The sequence below is a fragment of the Panicum virgatum genome, chromosome 4K (assembly GCF_016808335.1).
Source record: "Panicum virgatum strain AP13 chromosome 4K, P.virgatum_v5, whole genome shotgun sequence".
In the NCBI taxonomy this organism is placed as follows: Eukaryota; Viridiplantae; Streptophyta; class Magnoliopsida; order Poales; family Poaceae; genus Panicum; species Panicum virgatum.
Window position 1 is genome coordinate 1,161,245 of NC_053139.1, and position 19,153 is coordinate 1,180,397.

At 48.2% G+C, this 19,153-nt stretch overlaps 2 protein-coding genes and 1 pseudogene across 3 annotated transcripts; all 3 read right to left on the minus strand.

The window, feature by feature from the left end:
- Positions 1 to 869: 869 nt before the first annotated feature.
- On the minus strand, positions 870 to 4,016 carry LOC120702412 (growth-regulating factor 5-like). 2 transcript variants are annotated; one of them, XM_039986209.1, is made up of 4 exons: positions 3,453 to 4,016; positions 2,594 to 2,948; positions 1,284 to 1,738; positions 870 to 1,171 (listed from the first exon to the last, which is right to left on the minus strand). In XM_039986209.1, the coding sequence occupies exons 1-4, from the start codon at positions 3,721 to 3,723 to the stop codon at positions 1,164 to 1,166; spliced, it is 1,089 nt and encodes a 362-aa protein (XP_039842143.1). In that variant the 5' UTR covers positions 3,724 to 4,016; the 3' UTR covers positions 870 to 1,163. The 2 variants fall into 2 exon arrangements, with proteins under 2 accessions (XP_039842143.1, XP_039842144.1); XM_039986210.1 differs by having other exon boundaries at positions 1,299 to 1,738; positions 3,453 to 4,014.
- Positions 4,017 to 9,648: 5,632 nt separating this feature from the next.
- LOC120702413 (syntaxin-43-like) lies at positions 9,649 to 14,244 on the minus strand. Its single transcript, XM_039986212.1, has 8 exons — positions 13,911 to 14,244; positions 13,160 to 13,436; positions 12,966 to 13,055; positions 12,797 to 12,874; positions 11,518 to 11,595; positions 11,337 to 11,402; positions 11,175 to 11,255; positions 9,649 to 10,334 (listed from the first exon to the last, which is right to left on the minus strand). The coding sequence occupies exons 1-8, from the start codon at positions 14,114 to 14,116 to the stop codon at positions 10,227 to 10,229; spliced, it is 984 nt and encodes a 327-aa protein (XP_039842146.1). The 5' UTR covers positions 14,117 to 14,244; the 3' UTR covers positions 9,649 to 10,226.
- Positions 14,245 to 15,790: 1,546 nt separating this feature from the next.
- On the minus strand, positions 15,791 to 17,044 carry LOC120704710 (annotated as a pseudogene).
- Positions 17,045 to 19,153: the final 2,109 nt, after the last annotated feature.

Sequence of the window (19,153 nt, forward strand, 5' to 3'; positions counted from 1 at the left end):
ACATACAGGTGACTAGGTGAGTGAGGTGACGGACGGGGAGAGGCATGGCCGCCGCTGCTACCGGAAAGCTTTGTTGCGCGACGTGACGTCTTTGTGAGTACCGATGCGGGCTGGGCTCTGGGCATTATGGTCGGCGTGATTGATTTCCTGCTTCCTCTGGGCATCACGTTTGACTATGCCCTTTAAGATGGAAGCGACACCTGCCAATGGCTCGGCAGCGCCGCAGCCTTTCCGGCCAGCCAATATTTTGCCGTGCCGGTTTCAGCTCAAAAGCTGCTGCGAACTTCGGAGCCATTCCGCTCCCTTTTCAGCTACTCCCTCCGTCTTAAAAAAAAATATAAATCTCGCTTTTTGAGAAAATTAATTTTTTTAATTTTGACTAAATTTATACAACAAATTACAAATATTTGTGTCTTCGAATTGATGTAGTATAAAAATATATTACATAATTAAATTAAAAATACTTATGTTGTAATATATATATTAGTACTGTTTTGTATAAATTCGATCAAAATTAAAATTATTTGACTCATCGAGAAACGAGATTTATATATTTTTTTAGAACGGAGATAGTAGCTAGCTGCACACGAGAGGCCAGGTCTCACGTGCAGCCTTTCGTCTCCTTTTTTTTTCCTTACCTTTTGTCCTTTTAAAAGAGATAATGAATGAACGCATCAGAACGTCACGTCGGTGTTGAATTCGTACGAGGAGAAAAAAAATGGGGCCTATCGTGAATACGAACCCAGGATCAGATTTGCATCCTTTTATCGGAACAAAATCTGCTACCGCTACCATGAGGACAGCGGACTGGATGGGCACCAGAACCAGATGCTACAAGATCAGATTCGCCATCAGATTGCACTAGCGGGAAAGCACACAAACACTTGCATCATCTACTGCAATCGACAACTGACGGTCCTGGGTCCGGATACAATACAAAGCGTGGTAATACCTTAAAAAACAAGAATGAGTTCTATGGGCTCCATTGATCCATAAGGGAGCCTGCTCTTACAAAGAGCTCTTAGTGCGATACAGTGAAAGAAATAGTTCGGGGGAGCGCAGGCACGCCATGGCTGATCATTCTCCGGGTGAACGACTCGCTAACGGCGAGTACAATGCCTGATGCACGTCACACAACCCCACCTTGAGGCAGCACGAGCTTCTCAATCGCCTGCGGGGAAAAAAGCGATCCATATGATCAGTCCACGGGCAATGTGATTCAGAGCAGTAAACAAAAGAAGAAGAAAATATCAACTTCTATGATGGTCAAGGTGATGCCAGACCCATAGGAAACTCACATCTGGGCATTGGGATGGAGATTGAGAGCTGAGTCGTTGAGAAAGAGGTCCTATTGGACCTTGCGTCGTCCATCTCCGACCATGAATCCCGCGTCCCAGGCCACTCATCGAAGAAGGGCCTCAGCGGCTGGTTCTCCTGCTTCACATTTCCTAGCAACCCACCAGCTCCGCTGCTGAAAGAGTGGCGCTCCTGCTCCTGGGACAGGGAGGCGATGGTGACCTGGCCAAGCTCCTGTGGCGGCTCCAGTTGGGAATAGGAGTAGGTACCAGGCAGGAGACCAGAATCTCTACTCTTTGACAGTGTAAATGGGGGCACATTGGACGGCAGGGAGTTCCATGAGTTTTCTGTTGGGGAATCAATAGTGAAGCACCTGGAGTTTCCTGATGCTCCGGAGAAGAAGCTCAGTTCGCCAGCATCAGCTTTAGCTCCAAGAGGGTACCTGCACAATCAAGCAGTTCATGGATACGTGACAACTACAAGTTGCTGCAAACAATTATGAGCTGATTGAAACTAGTCAAGTCAGCAGTATTGTTTACACTCTAGTATATTTCATTACTACACGACATCAAGTTACTCTGACACAACAGAGTCGCTAGCCCAGACACAACATCAACCTCATGATAAACTATCTGTTTCCAAAAAAAAGGGAGGGGGAGGGGGGGGGGGGGGTCTCAAAAGCAGCACAATGAGTCGCTAGCCTCAAGTTACTCTGATTGAGATCCCTAAATAACTACAAACTTCAAATTTAAAACTACATCATCATTAAGACGCATGAAAAATAATGTCTGGAAGTAAGATGATGTACAGGAAAGGGGGTCAATAATGTATCTGTCTAAAAGACAGGCCTAAGTTGTAGAGGGCATGGACATGGCAGCTGCCAGCCATAGTTCTCCAGAACATATAAATTTATAGACTTCTATATAAGATAATAGAACTAGCCAGGGCCCAGGGAATAGCAGGCAAGGCAGTTGACCTTACAAGTAAACTACAAAAGATTAATATATAATAATAAAAGGGCTAAAACTGCAAGAACTGAGTGCAAGATGTGCTTCTGTACTTTTGCAATAACAGCGCAAAGAGAACCAAGGGAAAGCATGACATCGTCAATAATTGTTCTAGCACAAATGATATGTTAGTAACTTGGAACCCATCCAATCATGCAAGGAAACCTAGATTAGTAGATGTGTTCCAGTACAACTTGCAACCAAACGAGGCAACCTTGTCAAACCTATTCAATGAGCAGTTTGGAATAGCAATAATGAGAACCGAAAGGGGAGGTTGAGAGTAACCATACTTGCTGCCATAACGATAATGAGCATTCGAAGCATCGACGTGAAGCTGCGATGAGCCAGCCCCACCGAGAGACAGGCCATGAGTTTTACCCCCCACGGTGAGGGAGTCAATGGGCGCGGTCTCGCGGGTGGTCGTTGTCACGGTGGACAACTGGGGCTGCTGCGACGGATGCGCAGGCGAGGCGGTCTTGGATTCCACAGGCTTTCTTGAACGGTTGCGGCCACGGTGCATGTGGCGCTCGCAGTACTTGGAGTCGGGGTGCGCCTCCTTGGAGCACCGCCACTTCTTGCCGTCGGTGCGGCGGCACCGCCACGGCTCCGGGTCCAGCTTCTTCCCGTAGTACGCGTAGTAACTCACTGCAGGAACCACAGATGGGTCACATTGAATCCACGCAACCGTCGCCACCCATTCAATATTATTGAAATGGAGATGGTACTGTGTTAGATCAAAAGCAAATAAACATTTGACCGACCCGATGCAAAGATGCTCTGCTTTGTTTAAAAGTTTGAATAAAGAATGGCATTGCTTGAGCAAACGGAAAACAAAACACCAAAGATCCATATAAACAGGCAGATGCCAGCATATGCTTAAGCATCGACAGATGCTAGTACTGTATGCTTAAGCATCGATAAATTGGCAAAGCACAACCAAACCAATCCCAATAAGCAGGCAAAAGATCTATCTACTTCTCCTCAAAAAGGTAATAAATAAATAAATAAATAAGAAAATCCAAAAGAAACCATTTTGTTTTTGCCCCTATCCCAGCAAGCACGCATCCATTTCAGCGAGATTCCTGATACATCAGAAGGCGGTAAGCATAAGCTAGTACGAACAGAGGAGAGCAAGCGAGGGGAGCTCACGGGACGGGTGGTGGTGATGGTAGAAAGGTGACGCGGCGGCGCCGGGGCTGGCGAAGGAGAAGGCGGCGGCGGCGGAATGGGGGCTGGGGCGGACGGGGAGGAGGAGATCGGGCGGGACGGCGACGCCGGCCATGAGGTACTTGTATATGAGCGCCTGCTGCTCCAGCTCCGCCCACTGCGCCGCGGTGAACACCGCCGCCCCGCGCTGCGGCGGCGGGTACCCTCCCCCCACCCCCATCCCCGCCCCCGCCGAGGATGCCGAGCTCAGCATCGATGGCCTGGCCCCAACCGGTTCGCCCCACCCCCACCCTTCGCTTCCTCCTTCCTTTAGGCCGACCAAGAACGTACAGGCAGAGGGCGTGGGGAACGGACGGCGACGGAGGCGAGTCGGGAGGGAGGTCAGGAGGGGGTTGGAGGGTTCTTGGTGGCGGCCATTAATGGAGGCGGCGGCCTGGGGGAGGGGGCAGTCGGTGGGGGATCTGCAGATAGGAGGGAGGAAGCCGCTTGGATTTGCTTTGCTTGCGATTGCGATGCTATCCCGCCCGCCCGCCGGCCTCACCCGCTGGCTATCTGGTGGCCTGTCTTCTTGTACTGCCCCGGGGGCCGGGGCCTGCCCTGCCCCCCTGCTGCCCTTCCAGGGGCAACCTCGGGTTTTCACATCTCTTTTCTTTTCCAACTCCCTCCTATTGTGTTTCTGACTACTTCCATGCTACGTACCTTTTTATCAACTTATTTCATGCTGGGTTTGGTTGTTGGGCTGTGTTCACTTCCTCTAAATTCCTCCAAACTTTCCATCACATCGAAATCACATCGAAATATTAAATATAGGAAATGACCCATGCATAGAGTACTAAATGTAGGTAAATAAAAAAACTAATTGCATAGTTTTGATATACGTTGCGAGACGAATCTTTTGAGCCTAGTTAGGTCATGATAGGACAATATTTACCACAAACAAACGAAAAGTGCTACAGTGTACTACAGTGTCCGATGTGTCTTTTCCTACCAGCTTTTCGCGGATCTAAACACACCCTTGGTTGCTTACTTGCTTATACTTTTTGCAAGTAGACATGAGCATTGAGCGTAGAGTGTAACCCTCGTTAGAGTCAAAGGAAGTAAATAGAAGGGTTAGGGAATTAGGGTTTGAACCGAGGGAGCAATACGCGGGATCCTGATGCAAGATGTCAAGCTTATCGGAAGTAGAGTGTTGCCCTTGTCAGAATCGAAACAGGTAAGTAGAAGGGTTAGGCCTTCCACAGCGTGCAAGTGAGGCCTAAAAAATAACGGACCCCACTACAAAAAACAGGCATCGGTCTTTACATGCTGCAATGTTCAGGCATCACTAGAGGACCCACATCTGAACCTTGCACCATTGAGCTGGGTGGGCTATTTGCATAGTAGAAGAAATTTTTATTCAGTTGGCACTGGCGGCGCCTATACATTCATCGCTCCCAAAATTTCTCGTACTGGCTCACTAGCTGTGTGTGCACCGGTGCCCAAAGCATCTCTCTTCCTTTGAAGCATCGTAAGGCTACCACTCTAGAGGACCTTAGGAAATTAGGGATTAAGCCGAGGATGCAATGTGTGGAATCCTAATGGAATTATGGAAGATGTCACGCTTGAAGTCTATACACACATCTTGAACCTGTGAGGTGATGAGGAATTGCTGGCCGTTACCATGGACTACCAGAAGGGATGGGTTGAATGAGGGGGTACCGGTGTGGGATACCAAAGGTTAGAAAAAAGGTCACGACGGATGTAGGGTTAATGAGATGTGGATGGAACAACGCACGACGGAGCACCAACATAATAAGGCTTAAATCGCTGGTCAATGATGTTACAAGGAGCACAATCACTAGGGAGGTTCAAGTGGGAGGAAGGAACGAAGGAAGAAAACAGGTTTAGACAAGTATAGGAGGAAAGGGATCGACTTCTTTGACTGGCAATCGACTATAGCCTGCCAAGAGAAGAGTTCTTAGCAGTATTTTTATTTTTATTAAAAAAAAGGGAGCAATGGATATTAAATTAAAAGAGTGATGTCAAAACATATAGCCGAGATCGGCCCATTTCAGAACTGCTGTTTACGGTTAACGCTCGTGCCGTGACATACTCATCCTATATGCGAGTATTATCAGCAGGTTTTGCGTGATGTCATTTCCTAGTTTAGAAAACAAACAGTGCACCTACCTGTATGGCATGAAACGTTGGGTGTGCTTCCCAACAAACCGTCACCACGAGACACCGGCGACATCAAACAGCCATCACGAAATCCATCACAACCAACCAACGGCACCCCATTCCGCCGGCGGCCCAATCATGCGGCACCAGTCAGGCCAGGCGGCAAGAGGCCCCCAACAAAAGTTTGGACACCACCAGAGTCCAGAGAGACCCAGTGTACGCCCGTGCACAGTGTATGTAGCACAGGAAAAGCATACCCGTACAGCAACTGTTTTGTTTGTACAGGCGTACAATAAAGGCCAGACGTACTGCGTCGTCAACAGCAGCAGCAGCAACAACAAGAACCTCAGAGCAGAGGCACACAAATGATGAGACGACAACCCTAAATCCACGCTTTTACTTGTCGTCCGTACAGGTTTGAATGGGGGTTAGGTTACCACACACGTATGTACTGCCATCGACAGCGGTCGAGATTTCACTGACCCCAGTAAATCTCAGTACTGCCGCGTAAACGCAGGGAGGGATCAACGTGAGGGCTGGAGAAGAAGAGCGACGGACGGACGGACACGAGACGCAGGCAGAGCATTCAAGGTCCTGCATCCGGTACGGCCGTCGCCGCTATTGCCAAGCACAGCCTTTCTCACATTTTCAAATATACGATCCTATAGTACAAGGAAACAACAACCCCAAAACCAAAAGATGAATGGGCTGTGTGTTTAGTTCGCGAAAAAGTTTAGGTTTTGACACTGTAGCACATTTCGTTGTTACTTGACAAATAATGTCTAATCATGGACTAATTAGTCTTAAAAGATTTATCTCGTGCTAATCAGTTAGACTGTGTAATTAGTTATTTTTTCAACTATATTTAATGCTCCATGTATGTGTTCAAAAATTTTGTGGTTGTATCTATCAGCCTACCAGATTGTTAGAGGAGTCAAGGGCCTATTGGGCCTTAGCCCATTATGATTAATTAGTCGCTTGCTTAGGGGTCAAGTAAACCTCTCTATATAAGGAGAGAAGATGTATCAATCTAATCAAGCAAGAGATTAGAAGGAAATCCCTTTTCTCTTGCCGGCCGTGGGCGAAGCCCCGCAGCCGGCGTTCCCAGCGCCCCCCAACCCTAGCCGCCGCTCTCTCACCCTCGCAGCCCGCCTGTGAACAGTTCCTGCGGTACTGTAGCACCGCGGGTCCTGTAGCGCGGCAGCGGCCGTCGCTTCTTCCTCCACAATCCTCTCAATCCCACCTGCCTCCTCCCCCTTGCGCGACCACGGCGCCCAAAAGCCGTCGGGCGCGCATCATCCTCCGTCCTCCTCCTTCTCACGCCTACAACCTGCGCCCACGTCTTGGTAGGGATCCAATTCCTAACAATCTGGTATCAGATATGCCAGACAACGACAAGTCTGAGCCACCGCCGCCGCCGCCAACCATGGAGGGTCTGGCCGCCCTGATGACCAAGCTGCTGAGCAGTATGGGCGACATGGAGGCGCGCATAGAGGCCCGCCTGACCTTGTTGGAGTCAAGGTTCGCGGCCGCCTTCCCATCGTTCACCGCCCATAGCCCCGTGCCTCCACAGCAGCACGGCGAGGGCATCTTCTACGGGGGCGTAGATGGCACCCAGGCAGCGGCGCCGCCGCTGCCGGTTGCAGCGCGCTGCTGGCATCCAGTCGTCCCTGCAGCAGTAGCCTTGCCACAGCTCGGGAAGAAGAAGGCGTTTGCGTGGGAGGATGCCTGCCATGTGTTTGCAGCGGGGCGGCTGCAGGATGCAGCACGCGGCCTCCTAGCGCGGCGTCGGCTGCAGAAGATGCGCTTAGAGATGCAAGAGGCGGCTTTGACAGCGATCGACCTCGGCAATTGGGGGCGCGACCTCGGCAAATGGGGGCGCGACCTTGTCCCGTCGGAAGGCCACCAGCGCTCGCGCCAACTCGCCGTTGTCTTCAAGCGCGCGCTAGGTAGCGAAATCCAATTCTACAGCAGCGATAAGGGAGACGCTTTCCTCCTTGTCATCGGCGGAGGCACATCGCCTAGCTCCATCACGTCCCGTCACCGGCCGCCACGAGGACGTCTCCGCTGGTCGCTATTGCGACTAATTTCCGGTGGCGATACCTGTCCTCCCCTCTCGTTCCGATGGTCTCCATGGGATCCAGGCGGCTACTTACGTGCAGGTCCAGCACAAGAAGGGTGTCCGCCGTATCTTCAAGAGTCAAAAATAAAGAATTGTAGTTTATTTAAAATAAGCCGAGATGTAAAAGGCTTGTTCTTAGGTTTTCGGTTTGCGTCTAGTGGAGTCATTGTTAGATCGTTAGGTTGCAGCTCGAGGACGAGCTGCATGTCCAGGTGGGGTGTAGTGTTAGAGGAGTCAAGGGCCTATTAGGCCTTAGCCCATTAGGGTTAATTAGTCGCTTTCTTAAGGATCAAGTAAACCTCTTTATATAAGGAGAGAAGATGTATCAATCTAATCAAGCAAGAGATTAGAAGGAATTCCCTTCTCTCTTGCCGGCCGTGGGCGAAACCCCGCGGCCGGCGTTCCCAGCGCCCCCAACCCTAGCCGCCGCTCTCTCGCCCTCGCAGCCCTCCTCCTGTGAACAGTTTCCGCGGTACCGTAGCACCGCGGGTACTGTAGCGCGCCACCGCCGCTCCCTCACGATCTCAATCCCAACAACAGCCATAACACATATCCTAAAAATAACAGATTAGCAATTGCTCGTGCTCTCTATCTCTCATGTTTCTCTCTCCTCTCACTATGTTAAGGCCGCGTTTAGTTCCCAAAAAGTTCCAAACTTTTCCGTCACATCGAATTTTTTAACACATGCATGAAGTATTAAATGTAGTTAAAAAAAATAACTAACTACACAGTCTGACTGATTACCACGAGATGAATCTAACGATGTTAATTAATCCATGATTGGACATTAATTATCAAATAAAAACGAAACATGCTACAGTGTCGTAACCCAAAAATTTTCGCGATCTAAACGCGGCCTAAATACAGTAAGATTGATAGGGCAGTCTGCAGGCAGGGTTGCCCCCTCCCTCTCTAGCTCTCTCTACAAAAGCAATAGAAAACCTAGGGCCCTGTTTGGTTTAGTGTAGCATGAGTAGCACAAAAATTTTGACCAATAATTAGGGGTACTAAATAAAGTCAATTTACAAAACTAACTTCACAGCCCTGCACTACATCGCGAGAGGAACCTAATGAGGTCTTTAACCGCACGATTAGAGGATGGTTACTGTAGCATCACTGTAGCCAATCATCGATTAATTACTATCATTATATTCCTCGTGAAAAGTTACACCCATCCGTGAAAAATTTTTGCAAATAAACTTCATTTAGTACTCCATGCATTAAAGATTCTTTTTTTGAGAAGCGTGTGTGCTACTCATCGTAGCAAACCAAACAGGGCCTAGATAGGGGTGGTGTGTGTGCCTAGGATGAGGAGATAGTCAGATAGAAAAAAAACTGAAAACATGATAGAGAGCTGAGCTGGGTGCTGCCAAAGTTGCAGCAGCAACTGAGCCAGGCAGAGGCACTATAAATGGGGGCAAAAGGACAAGACGAGGCTGGATTCAATTACCTCTTACAATGTGGGTGTGGATGTTGGGGGGCACACCCGAGGATCTTACATCACCACCGGCAGGTACCATCACCCCCTCGCTGCAACCATCCATGCCTTTGGGACCAGCTGGTCAAAACCATTGCCATGGGTGAGACCGAGCAGGCAACTGACTTATTGACCTTCAGAGCTCCAAACCAACCCTTGAGGATCAGCCAGCAATAATAATGAGCAGATAAGCTTGCAGCCTGATTGCATCCATAATAATCAGAAAAATCAGCAGATGAACTTGCAGGCTGATTGCAGCGGTAATCTTGTGTGATGGACTGGCAGCATCAGGACGCTGGCTGCCCCACACCTGAAAAGAAAATGCCATTGCAATTTCCAACCACATGCTGTAGAAACCATTGTTGCAGTTTTAGCATGGAAGGAAACATGGTTTGTCAGGTACATGTTAGCAGGCCAAGAAACACAATTACACGAAGTCGATACACCATGAAAACAAAAGGAAGAAAAAATGTTGCAAAAATGTTAGGATTCTCTGGTACAATAAAATGACACTAGCTCAGAATGGAGGGCAGAAGGAACTCTAGAAAAGGACGACCAGAAAAAATATGCAGCAAATTGAACAGTGGTGAACAGGAACTAAAGCTACTTTTTTATTTAAGAGAACTGGATGATACAACTCACTATACAGGGCGTACACAAACCTAACCTGGTTGCTCCAAGACAATCAGGAAGGTGAAATGTGTCAAACACAACTCTTCACATTTTTTTTCTCCCAAAAAATGAGGCATGTATGAATATGACATCTCTACATCTGCAGCGCTGCAAAAAATTGTGGCGAGGACTGAGGACAGTTGCCGACCCAGCCATTATGGATATGGGCAGAAGAACCATCTTCAGATCAGTAAGTCGTATTGCGCTATTGAAACGAACTGCGGCGTTCCCAATATGCAGGGCACTGTGTAATCCTCACTCGAATAAGGAGTAGATGAGCTTGGATGCCGTCCATCAACCATAAAAAAAGAGATAGCTATGTATGTCAGAAAATGATCTTCTTCAAAATCAGAAGGACGATCATGATGAAGATCAGAATGACAAGGACAGTGGCACACATCACCATGCCCCCTTTCTTCTGCGTCCTCTCAGCCTGCAGAACAGAAGGACCAAGATATTAGACTGCAAGCTTCAGATACTGATGCTGCCAACTATTTTCCTTTATTTCTTTATTTCAAGAAATGCTATGATCATTAGGTTCTGCAAGTGAAGCATAGATGACTGCTGTGAAACCTCTAAAATAATGTATGTAACACATAACATATGAATGCAGAGAGAGAAAGAGAGATATCATAAAGGCACAAGACAGTGCCTGCCATAAGCAGTAAACTGAAGGCCTGGTTACAAATTTACTGCCCTTGTTCACAGTGAACGTGTCATCTTTTACAGTCAGGGAAATAAAGCACAAGATGCTGTATTCTTAATCACAGCTCATTTGGTCAAGATATATAAGGTATATGACACTGCAAAACTACTTGTTATGATTAATCTAGAAAACAATCAGGGTATTTAGAGATAATATTAGCAAAAAATAAGTTGGATATTTGAATACATGCTTCCCATGATGACATTTTTTTTACGGCAACCCAGAGACATACCAAAAAGAGTAAATTTCTAAATACCTATTATGCTACTCTATAAGCATCATATTTTTCTAGATACATCAGTGTTTTCCCTATGTAACAATTGCTGAACCCTCCGAGTTTTATTGAGTCTGCAAGAGACTCTGGCAATATATTGGTGGGGATCCTCTCCCCCCGTTATCCCTCAATTTTTTTTTCATTTTTTCATTTTGCAGCTTGAAGTACTGGAATGTAGGATGTACCGATGTAGCATTAAGGTTTAGTTTTTCTTTACTGAGGGTCCATTATACAGAAACCCAGAAAGGGATACCCTTTTACTAGTGAGAGTAAAGGTGGTTTGAGGATGAAACCTTTTGCAATTGTTTGTAACCCTCCTCAACAGAAGCTGCAACGTTCTGTATATTGTAGTCTATCCGATCAATGATAGTTCCCTGTTCAAAGAAGAAATCAAGAGTCTGGCTCCAACTAGTAATCAGCACCAATCAATGGCAATTAATCAGGATTTTATATACCTGATCAATCACGAGAACTGAAAGATCCTTCATGATCTGTGCAAGCTCATTGACTGATTCGACAACCTTCAAACAACAAGCATACAATAGAAAACAGACTTCAGGAAAATGTGATGTCAAAAGGAGAGTATATATAGCATACAATTGATTAATGGAGCCATCAAAGAAATAAAGAACTAACCTGTTCGATTTCTCTCTCCCTTTCTCTGGTGAACGCTTCGCTTTTCTTGAGTTTTGACATCTGAACCCCAGTGAAACCCTGGTAATAAAACCAGCAACTTAAATATAAAGAACTGCTCGACTTCTCATCATTTAATAGTCTGAATCCCAACAAGTATTTCTAGCATATCAAATATAAATCCAGACTGATCATATTATGCATGAATACAAAGATTCCAAAAAAGAAAGAAAAAGTTATTGATAAGATAGAAGGATAGATTATGCCGAGAAATTTCGTAAAGTGTCCTTCTTTCAATGAAAGCAGCGTTTTATTTATACGGACCAATCATCTTGCAGGACTATATTCTAGATGAGTTAATGGCAGGGCCGCAGGGGCATAATGTTATTTTTAATAGGACTAATGCAGTTTGCCATGACAAGATAAAGAAATAACTGAAACTTCCATGATTTTACTCACATAATGATAAACAACTTGTAAGTAACATGCTTTTCTTTGTATACACATCTTGTTGGAGAGTCAAATGAGTTGAGGTGGAGTCAAAACGTGCAACAATAAGGAAATTCATTTGGAATTTTTTATCTCTGAACAGGGAAACCAGCTGTACTGAGAACTATAGTTGAAGTGCAACCTAATGGACCATACCCCACTTAATCAGTCCAGAAGTTACTACGTAAATGAACAGAAGATATTATAGGATATGGTCCTAGCTCAGTGCTTGCCTATAGCTTAGAATCCAAGCTTATTCAGCAATTACAATTCTCCTTTACATTATCCAAAGCACATAGGTTTACAGTAAACAAATAAGCTCTCCAAACACAGTCATACAGATGCAGATATCATCAGTGCCAAAAAAAAAAGATTTCAGGGAAGCAGCAGAGTTATCCATTTGACTATTTCCAGTGCGCCAGTAAATTGATGTCAGCATCCACATAATTCTAACCTATGAACCTGTATGACTAACCCATTTAAGCACATTTTACCACTGCACAAAAGGCACAACTCTGTCATTATTCTTTTCACCTTTTACAATCTTTTATGTTTATGGATATAAATTGAAGTAAATCAATTACCAAGCAAATCTTGATTTGACTCATACAGAAGTCACAAGGAGTCGTAGAGAGGCAGAGAGTGAGCAAGTAACAAATAAAGAATGAAATAATGACTTCGAAATTAGATTCAACACAAATAACTACATGTACTCCTCATATTAATATCTAGTGCGCAGAGAGAAACAGAATTACAGAAATCAAGCATGCAGCATGTAAAACTAATAGCATACCACATCCTCAAACTCATCGTCTTCAAATGTAGACTTTGTCCCATTTATATTCATTTCCAAGTCAACACCATCCTGACCCTACAAAGGTATTCACAAAAAATGCATCTCAGTTAGGGTTACATAAGCAGCATATCAGCACTTAATGTATCTGACCACAAAAGGAAGGAACCTCTTTTTGTTGGCGAAGCTGCTTTAGATAAGTTGACTGTTTTTTACGGAACTCCATTGAGAGGTTTTGCAGGTCTGTAGCAAGAGAGCGCTGCACATAACAGTCAAAAGGTAGTTTGACCGTCAAACAAAATATCAGCAAATTGCCACTCTTTAACTTGTAGCTGCCAATGCTAAATAAGGTTCTATCATCACCTGGACATTCTTTCGGACATTTGAATCCTCCGATGAATCTTTCATGGACAGCTTCTGCAGCCTCTTCTCCGACCTCTTCAGCAAATCCGTTATCTCATGTGTGAGAACCTCGATTGCTCGCTGGTCGTCTCTGCCATCGCCGAATGATGGCATCAAGGCTTTGGCATGTGCCTTAGCCAACTCCCCCATTTTCATCCTTGCCCGCTGCATGTTTGCAGATATCTCTTCGGAAACATCAACCCAGGCTGGGGGCAGCCCGACCGTCACGGCACCTCTACTGCAACACCAGACACCAAATGTCAGTCCAGATAATTCGTCTCAGCACCAGTGAGGCGTCCTACCAGTGACACGTTAACGCAAGTAGTTAAACTTTGCAACGCGCCATTCCAGCTTACTAACCTAAGCCACTGATCAACAGCTATAAGTCTTACATTTGCTCAATCTATCTACTGATCCAAATCCCCATTTCCCAGTAAAGCAAATCGGCCGTCGTTGGTCTTGTAATTAGCTAATATAGAAAAGTTGACTAGATCAGAGAAGCTAATGGGCGCGTCTAGTGATCTGCGGTCCAACCAATTCCCTTGAATCACCCGCCAATTAGCCCACTCCAGTTGTTCGCGTGATCATATGCCACTCGATCTAGCTGAGCAACTCCCATCTCGCAATTTCGCGTCGCAGCTAGCTACCTCGCTAATGTTCAGGAGAGAAGGGACCAGACGAGATGCGAGAGGGTGTCGGAGGGTTGTGGCACCTGGAGGCGGAGGGGTCGTCCGTGCTGAGGGGCGCGTAGGTGCGGTCGGAGCGCAGCAGCGAGGCCATCTCGATCACCGGCCCGCCGCCGCCGCCGCCTCCTCCCCCGCCCGCGCCGGACGACGACGGCGCCCCGGCCGGCGAGCGGACGTGGCGCAGCGCGTCGCGGTACTTGCGGTAGAGCGGCGTCCGGTTCCGCGTCGCCATAGCGGCGGGCGCGGGGCCGAGGCCGAGCTCGAGCTCGGGCGCGCGAGATCTCGACGGCGAAGGCGGAGGTGGGAGGAGGAATTGGAAGTTGGTGCGCGACACGAGAGACGAGACGCCGTAGGGGGGAGTTGGGACTTCACCACCAAGGAAGGAGAGGACACGAGCCGGGCCGAGGCTTTGGGCCCTGCCCTGTTGACTGGGCCTAGGTGGGCTTTCAAGGTGATGTAAATTTCCTTTTTCAAAGGGGGAGGAGGAACGGAAAAGCTATAGATCTCCCACAAGATTTTTTTTTATAGATATCTTCCAGTGTTTGAGATCCGTAACAATTAAAATAAATGAATGTGATGAAACCACGTGGGTAGCAGGGAGCGTGCCCGGCACGGACGGGAGCAGAGCAGAGGACGCAAGCGGCATAAAGTAGACATGCAGGATGAGTGGAGGGACATGGTTGGAAAGTTAATCAAGTTTCTAACTTAAGGTGATCTTTTCTCTTAAACCATAAATCCAATTTAGAACCCGTTTGAATCAAAATATTCTTCGGAATTAATGGAACAGAACAAGATCCAATATGTTATTTTATTTTTTATCTTAAAACTTCAACATTTGAATATACTGTCTCAATATTTTGAACAGATCATTTCAACATATATAGTATGCTATTTCAACATTTATTCTAAAAATGTTGAATTAGTATATCCAAAGTGTAGGAATAGTCTTTTCAGAGTGTTGAATCAACTCAAAACAAGTGTTGAAGTCTTAAAGATGGTTTTACAAGAATTAGAGTTGAAAAATAGAAAGAAAGAAACAAAAAGAGGCATAGCACCGTGCTCATGTTGAGCCTTCCGGCATTCATGGTGGGAAGAGAACAAAAAGTACCAGAGGGATCTACGGCTTTGCTTCTCCGCTTCTTCACGTTAGTCTCTTGGCCTGCTGGCTGCCTGCAATTGGGTCCTCCTGCAGCTGTGCGCTCGGCACGTGCGCTCGGAGGCTCCCAAGGCCCAAAAGTGATTAATTGGGCCTTGGACTTTAAAGATATCACTCTTATATGTCTTCCAGAAGACATATAGGAGTCCCCAAGGAGGAATGCTCCTTTGAGTCCTTTTGAAGTTTTGATCTCATCGAGAGAGAAAATCTGTGTGGAGACAAATTTTGATGCTAGTACATCTCAAAAGTTTTTTTTTCCATGCTTTTGACTTTTACTGTTGAGTTTCTTTCTGTACAAGGTGGCAACATTTTCTGTTTCTCATAAGTGTCAAAATAGTACAACGGTAAAGTTGATGAATCTGAATTGCTTTCAAGTAATCAAGTTTTCACCAATCCCTGAAGTACACAACCAATACATTAGGGGACGATAACACATGTCACTTATCCCGAATATGATCATCTTTACGCATTTCGCTTGTACGAAGATCAATCACCTAATAATACATGCAATTCACTCATTTGAAGATCACCTTATGCAACTCATTCATCCGATGATCAACCAACCCTAAACCAGTGGCTCTCGATCGAGAGGAAGGCGCTCTGAATTGTCGAACATGACAGGACATCAAAATTCGACCTCATGCCAGGTTCCTACTCAACAGCAACTCCAGAAATCAAAGCACCAGGGCCAGGGAGGAAGAATTAGAAAGGGAGGAAGAATTAGAAACAAAGGGAGCAAGAAGACGACACCGTTGCAAGGTGAATGTCAGTACAAGGTGATGCCGAAGGACTGGCTGACGAGGACGGCGAGCCCCATGGATATGGCCAGGAACGACGCCGCCCATGTGTCAGCTTCTCCGTGATCCGAGGGATCCTGCCCTTGAGCGCCTCCGTGCACGAGCCGATGAAGACGGTGTAGCTCCCCATGGAGACCACGGTCCCGACGAGGAACATGCCGAGGAAGGCGGCGCGCGAGGGGAGGGCCAGCGCCGGCAGCACCATCATGAGCGCGTCCGGCTGCAGGCCGTGGACGATCCCGGTGGCGAACGTCGCGAAGCTGATCTTCTTCTTGCCGCCCGGCAGCGTCGCCTCGACGGGGTGGCGGTGGCCGTGGCCGCGGTGGTGGTGGTCCACCACGCCGCCGCTGACGTCGCGCTCGCCGTTGTCCAGCGCGACGCACGGCGTGGGCACCTCGCCGGCGGCCTCCCGGATCCCGAGCGCGCCGATGACGAGCAGCGTGAGCGCGACGACGCGGGTGCTCCAGGTCTGGATGGCCTCGATGTGGAGGTGGTCCCTGAGGCCGAGGAACAGGAGGCCGAACATGACCTGGCCGGCGTCGTGGCCGACGCCCCAGAGCGCGCCCACCGCGGCGCTCTCCGCCCGGGACCGGCCGATGGAGAGCGGCGCCAGCGCGGCGAGGTGGTCCGGACCGGAGAGCGTGTGCAGGCAGCCGGCGAGGAAGCCCGTCCACGAGCTGCCGAGCAGCTCGGACTTGAAGAGGGTGGTGCCCGCTTTGGCGACGGGGTGGTAGTGCGCCAGGGCCGGAGGCACCCACGATGGCTGGACTAGCGTCTGGAAGAAGCGGCGCGTCGCGGATGACGCGGAATCAGCCTCTCCTCGCGCCGGCGAGGGCATGGCGGGGCCGCCGGAGGTTGCGGCAGCCGACGGCGGCGTCGGGCGCGGCCGGTGCCTGGCGAGGAGCGACGCGAGGGGTGGCCTGAGGGGGAGCCCGGCCCCAAGGGCGCTGCCGCGGCATGGCGCGGCCGCGAGGAAGGACGGCGGACCGGGCAGCGCGCGCGGCTTGGTGACGGCGGAGGCGGCGCCGGGCGCGGCGAGGAAGAGATAAGCCTCTCCATGGCGCTGCGCAGCGGTTTGGCTCGACGAGACGAGGATTTGATTTCTTCTGGGGTCGGGCTCGGGCCGGGGGAGAGAGGCCCGTGCAATGGCCGCGCGGAGGCGATGTTCACGTGTCGCCTCAAGATTGTGCCGTAAAGTTACACTCATTTCTAAAAAATTTTACAAATAGATTTCATTTAGTACTTCCATATATGCGAGATTTTCTTTTCGGGAATCGTGTGCTAGGATATTGGAATGGAACCAAACAAGGTCAATGAATACATATCTATTGGAACTAGAAAAGTCACGCCTAATATTTATTTGGCTCTATACATTTCTCTATACAATTCTTTCTTGATACTTGGTGTTATTTTAATTAGATGAATCTCCTTACAAGCTAAAATGACACTTTTGTAGCACAAAATTTGAATGCTAAAACTACACGTGAGATGGTGAGATGATGGAAGTACTATGTAATAGAATTAAATTATGTAGAACAAGGACAAATTCGTAATCCTCTCACTGATGGCGAGCACCGAACGCACGGGCTCGATTCGAGCTCCACGTGGATGGACTCCAGTCTTACGGCTCCGGACTCAAGTCGTTTTCAGCGGTTGGATACAAACAAAACTAAGGCCGTAAGTACGTAATTGGCACCTAAGGCACTCATATACAAACAAAACTATAGTAAAGTTTATTTTATCTCTCATCCATTGATGCGGCTAAGATAAACTTTTACTGCAGCGGTGGCAGGAGCTAGCTAGCACCTAGTCGTGTATTTTCCAAATCCTGGTGTTTCTTCCTCGCATAAGCCTCTCGTCGACGCTTGCCCGCTTCTCTGTCGTCATGCGTCCTGCAGGACACGCATGACAGCCCTAAAATAGGTCATACCTGAGGAGGAACCAAAGACGGATCACGGATGACAACATGCAGCTCGCCGGCGGCGAGGACACGCGCCCGTTAATTCGCAGGCTGGCGCTCGGCGGCGACGTAACTGCGCCCGACGTGAATGCGCAAACTGATAGCCGACCCCGCTCCCGTCGTGTTCCAACACTTATTTTGATCTCGATCGTCTACCAAGTACCAACATTCCCCGCCGTGGTCAACGAAAGAAAGAACATACCATTAGGCATCGGTTAGCACTTAGCAGCCTGCCGTGCTCCTCCCCTGCGATTTTTGTTGTTCAGGGTCATCACACGCAGCAAGCCAGCAAAGGCGTGCCGTCTTGGCCCGGCAAGCACCCCCACCACCGATCTATTCCACCCGCTGTCCAGGCCTCATGCGCTGCCGACGAGCAAGCTAAGGAATAACGTTCATGGCAACACGGGACAGCGACATGACCGATCGGGAGGATGACGACGATGTAGAATCGAATTGAGAATGTAATCACGACGACGTTCGGAGACTGACGAGGCATGCGGAGACCGAGGTCAGGGGCTCACCACGGCGACGAGGCTGACGACGTCGCCCAGGCCCAGGCGTAGCAGGCGACGGGAAAAAGGAAAGGTGCGAGGATCACGGCAGCTCGACCCAGGGTCGCACGCGGATCACGGCAGCGGGCGATGCACAGAGCTCTCGTCCGGGCCGGCGATCGTCCAGGCGTTGAGGCGCAGCAGAACCCGGAAGGAAATTAAAGGATCTGGCCCGTGCGAGCAGTCTAGGGCGGCGGCGATGATCTCGCGTGGAAAAACAAAGTCTCGCAAGGAAAGAAATCAAAGCATCCGAGCGGCAACCAGACGGCTCAAAATCCCCAGAGGGACTACGACGGACTTGGGGGGTCGCCCTCTTGGCTTTATTAGTTGTATAGTATGTATAGAGAATCCAACGCAACGACGACGATAAAAATAAAGGGAGAGAAATGTGATTGTGATAAAAATAATAAAGGCCACCAGATCAAATTTGTCTTGGTGGCTTTTCCGCTCGGCACATATGGATATCATCGGAGCTTTCGTTTCTTTAATAAAAAGAGATCAGAGGGAAAAACAAGTCTAGCTAGACCAGTAAAAGATCATTACACTAGTGCTCGTTGACGGTGAGTCGTCAGACGTTGATGGTATAACTTAATTTTATCGTGGACCCACGGAGCCACTCGCTCTCTCCATTGTGCTCATATATAGCGGAAGTGGTCAAGTACGCATGTTCATGACCGGCATAGAAACAAGCAATAATGATTGGCTATTATAATGCGCCCTTGAGGAAGATGCCAGCAAATTAATATCTTTTGCTCTTTCATAGAGTTACACAGCAAGTTTTTGTAACGACTGGATTCGATCAGGA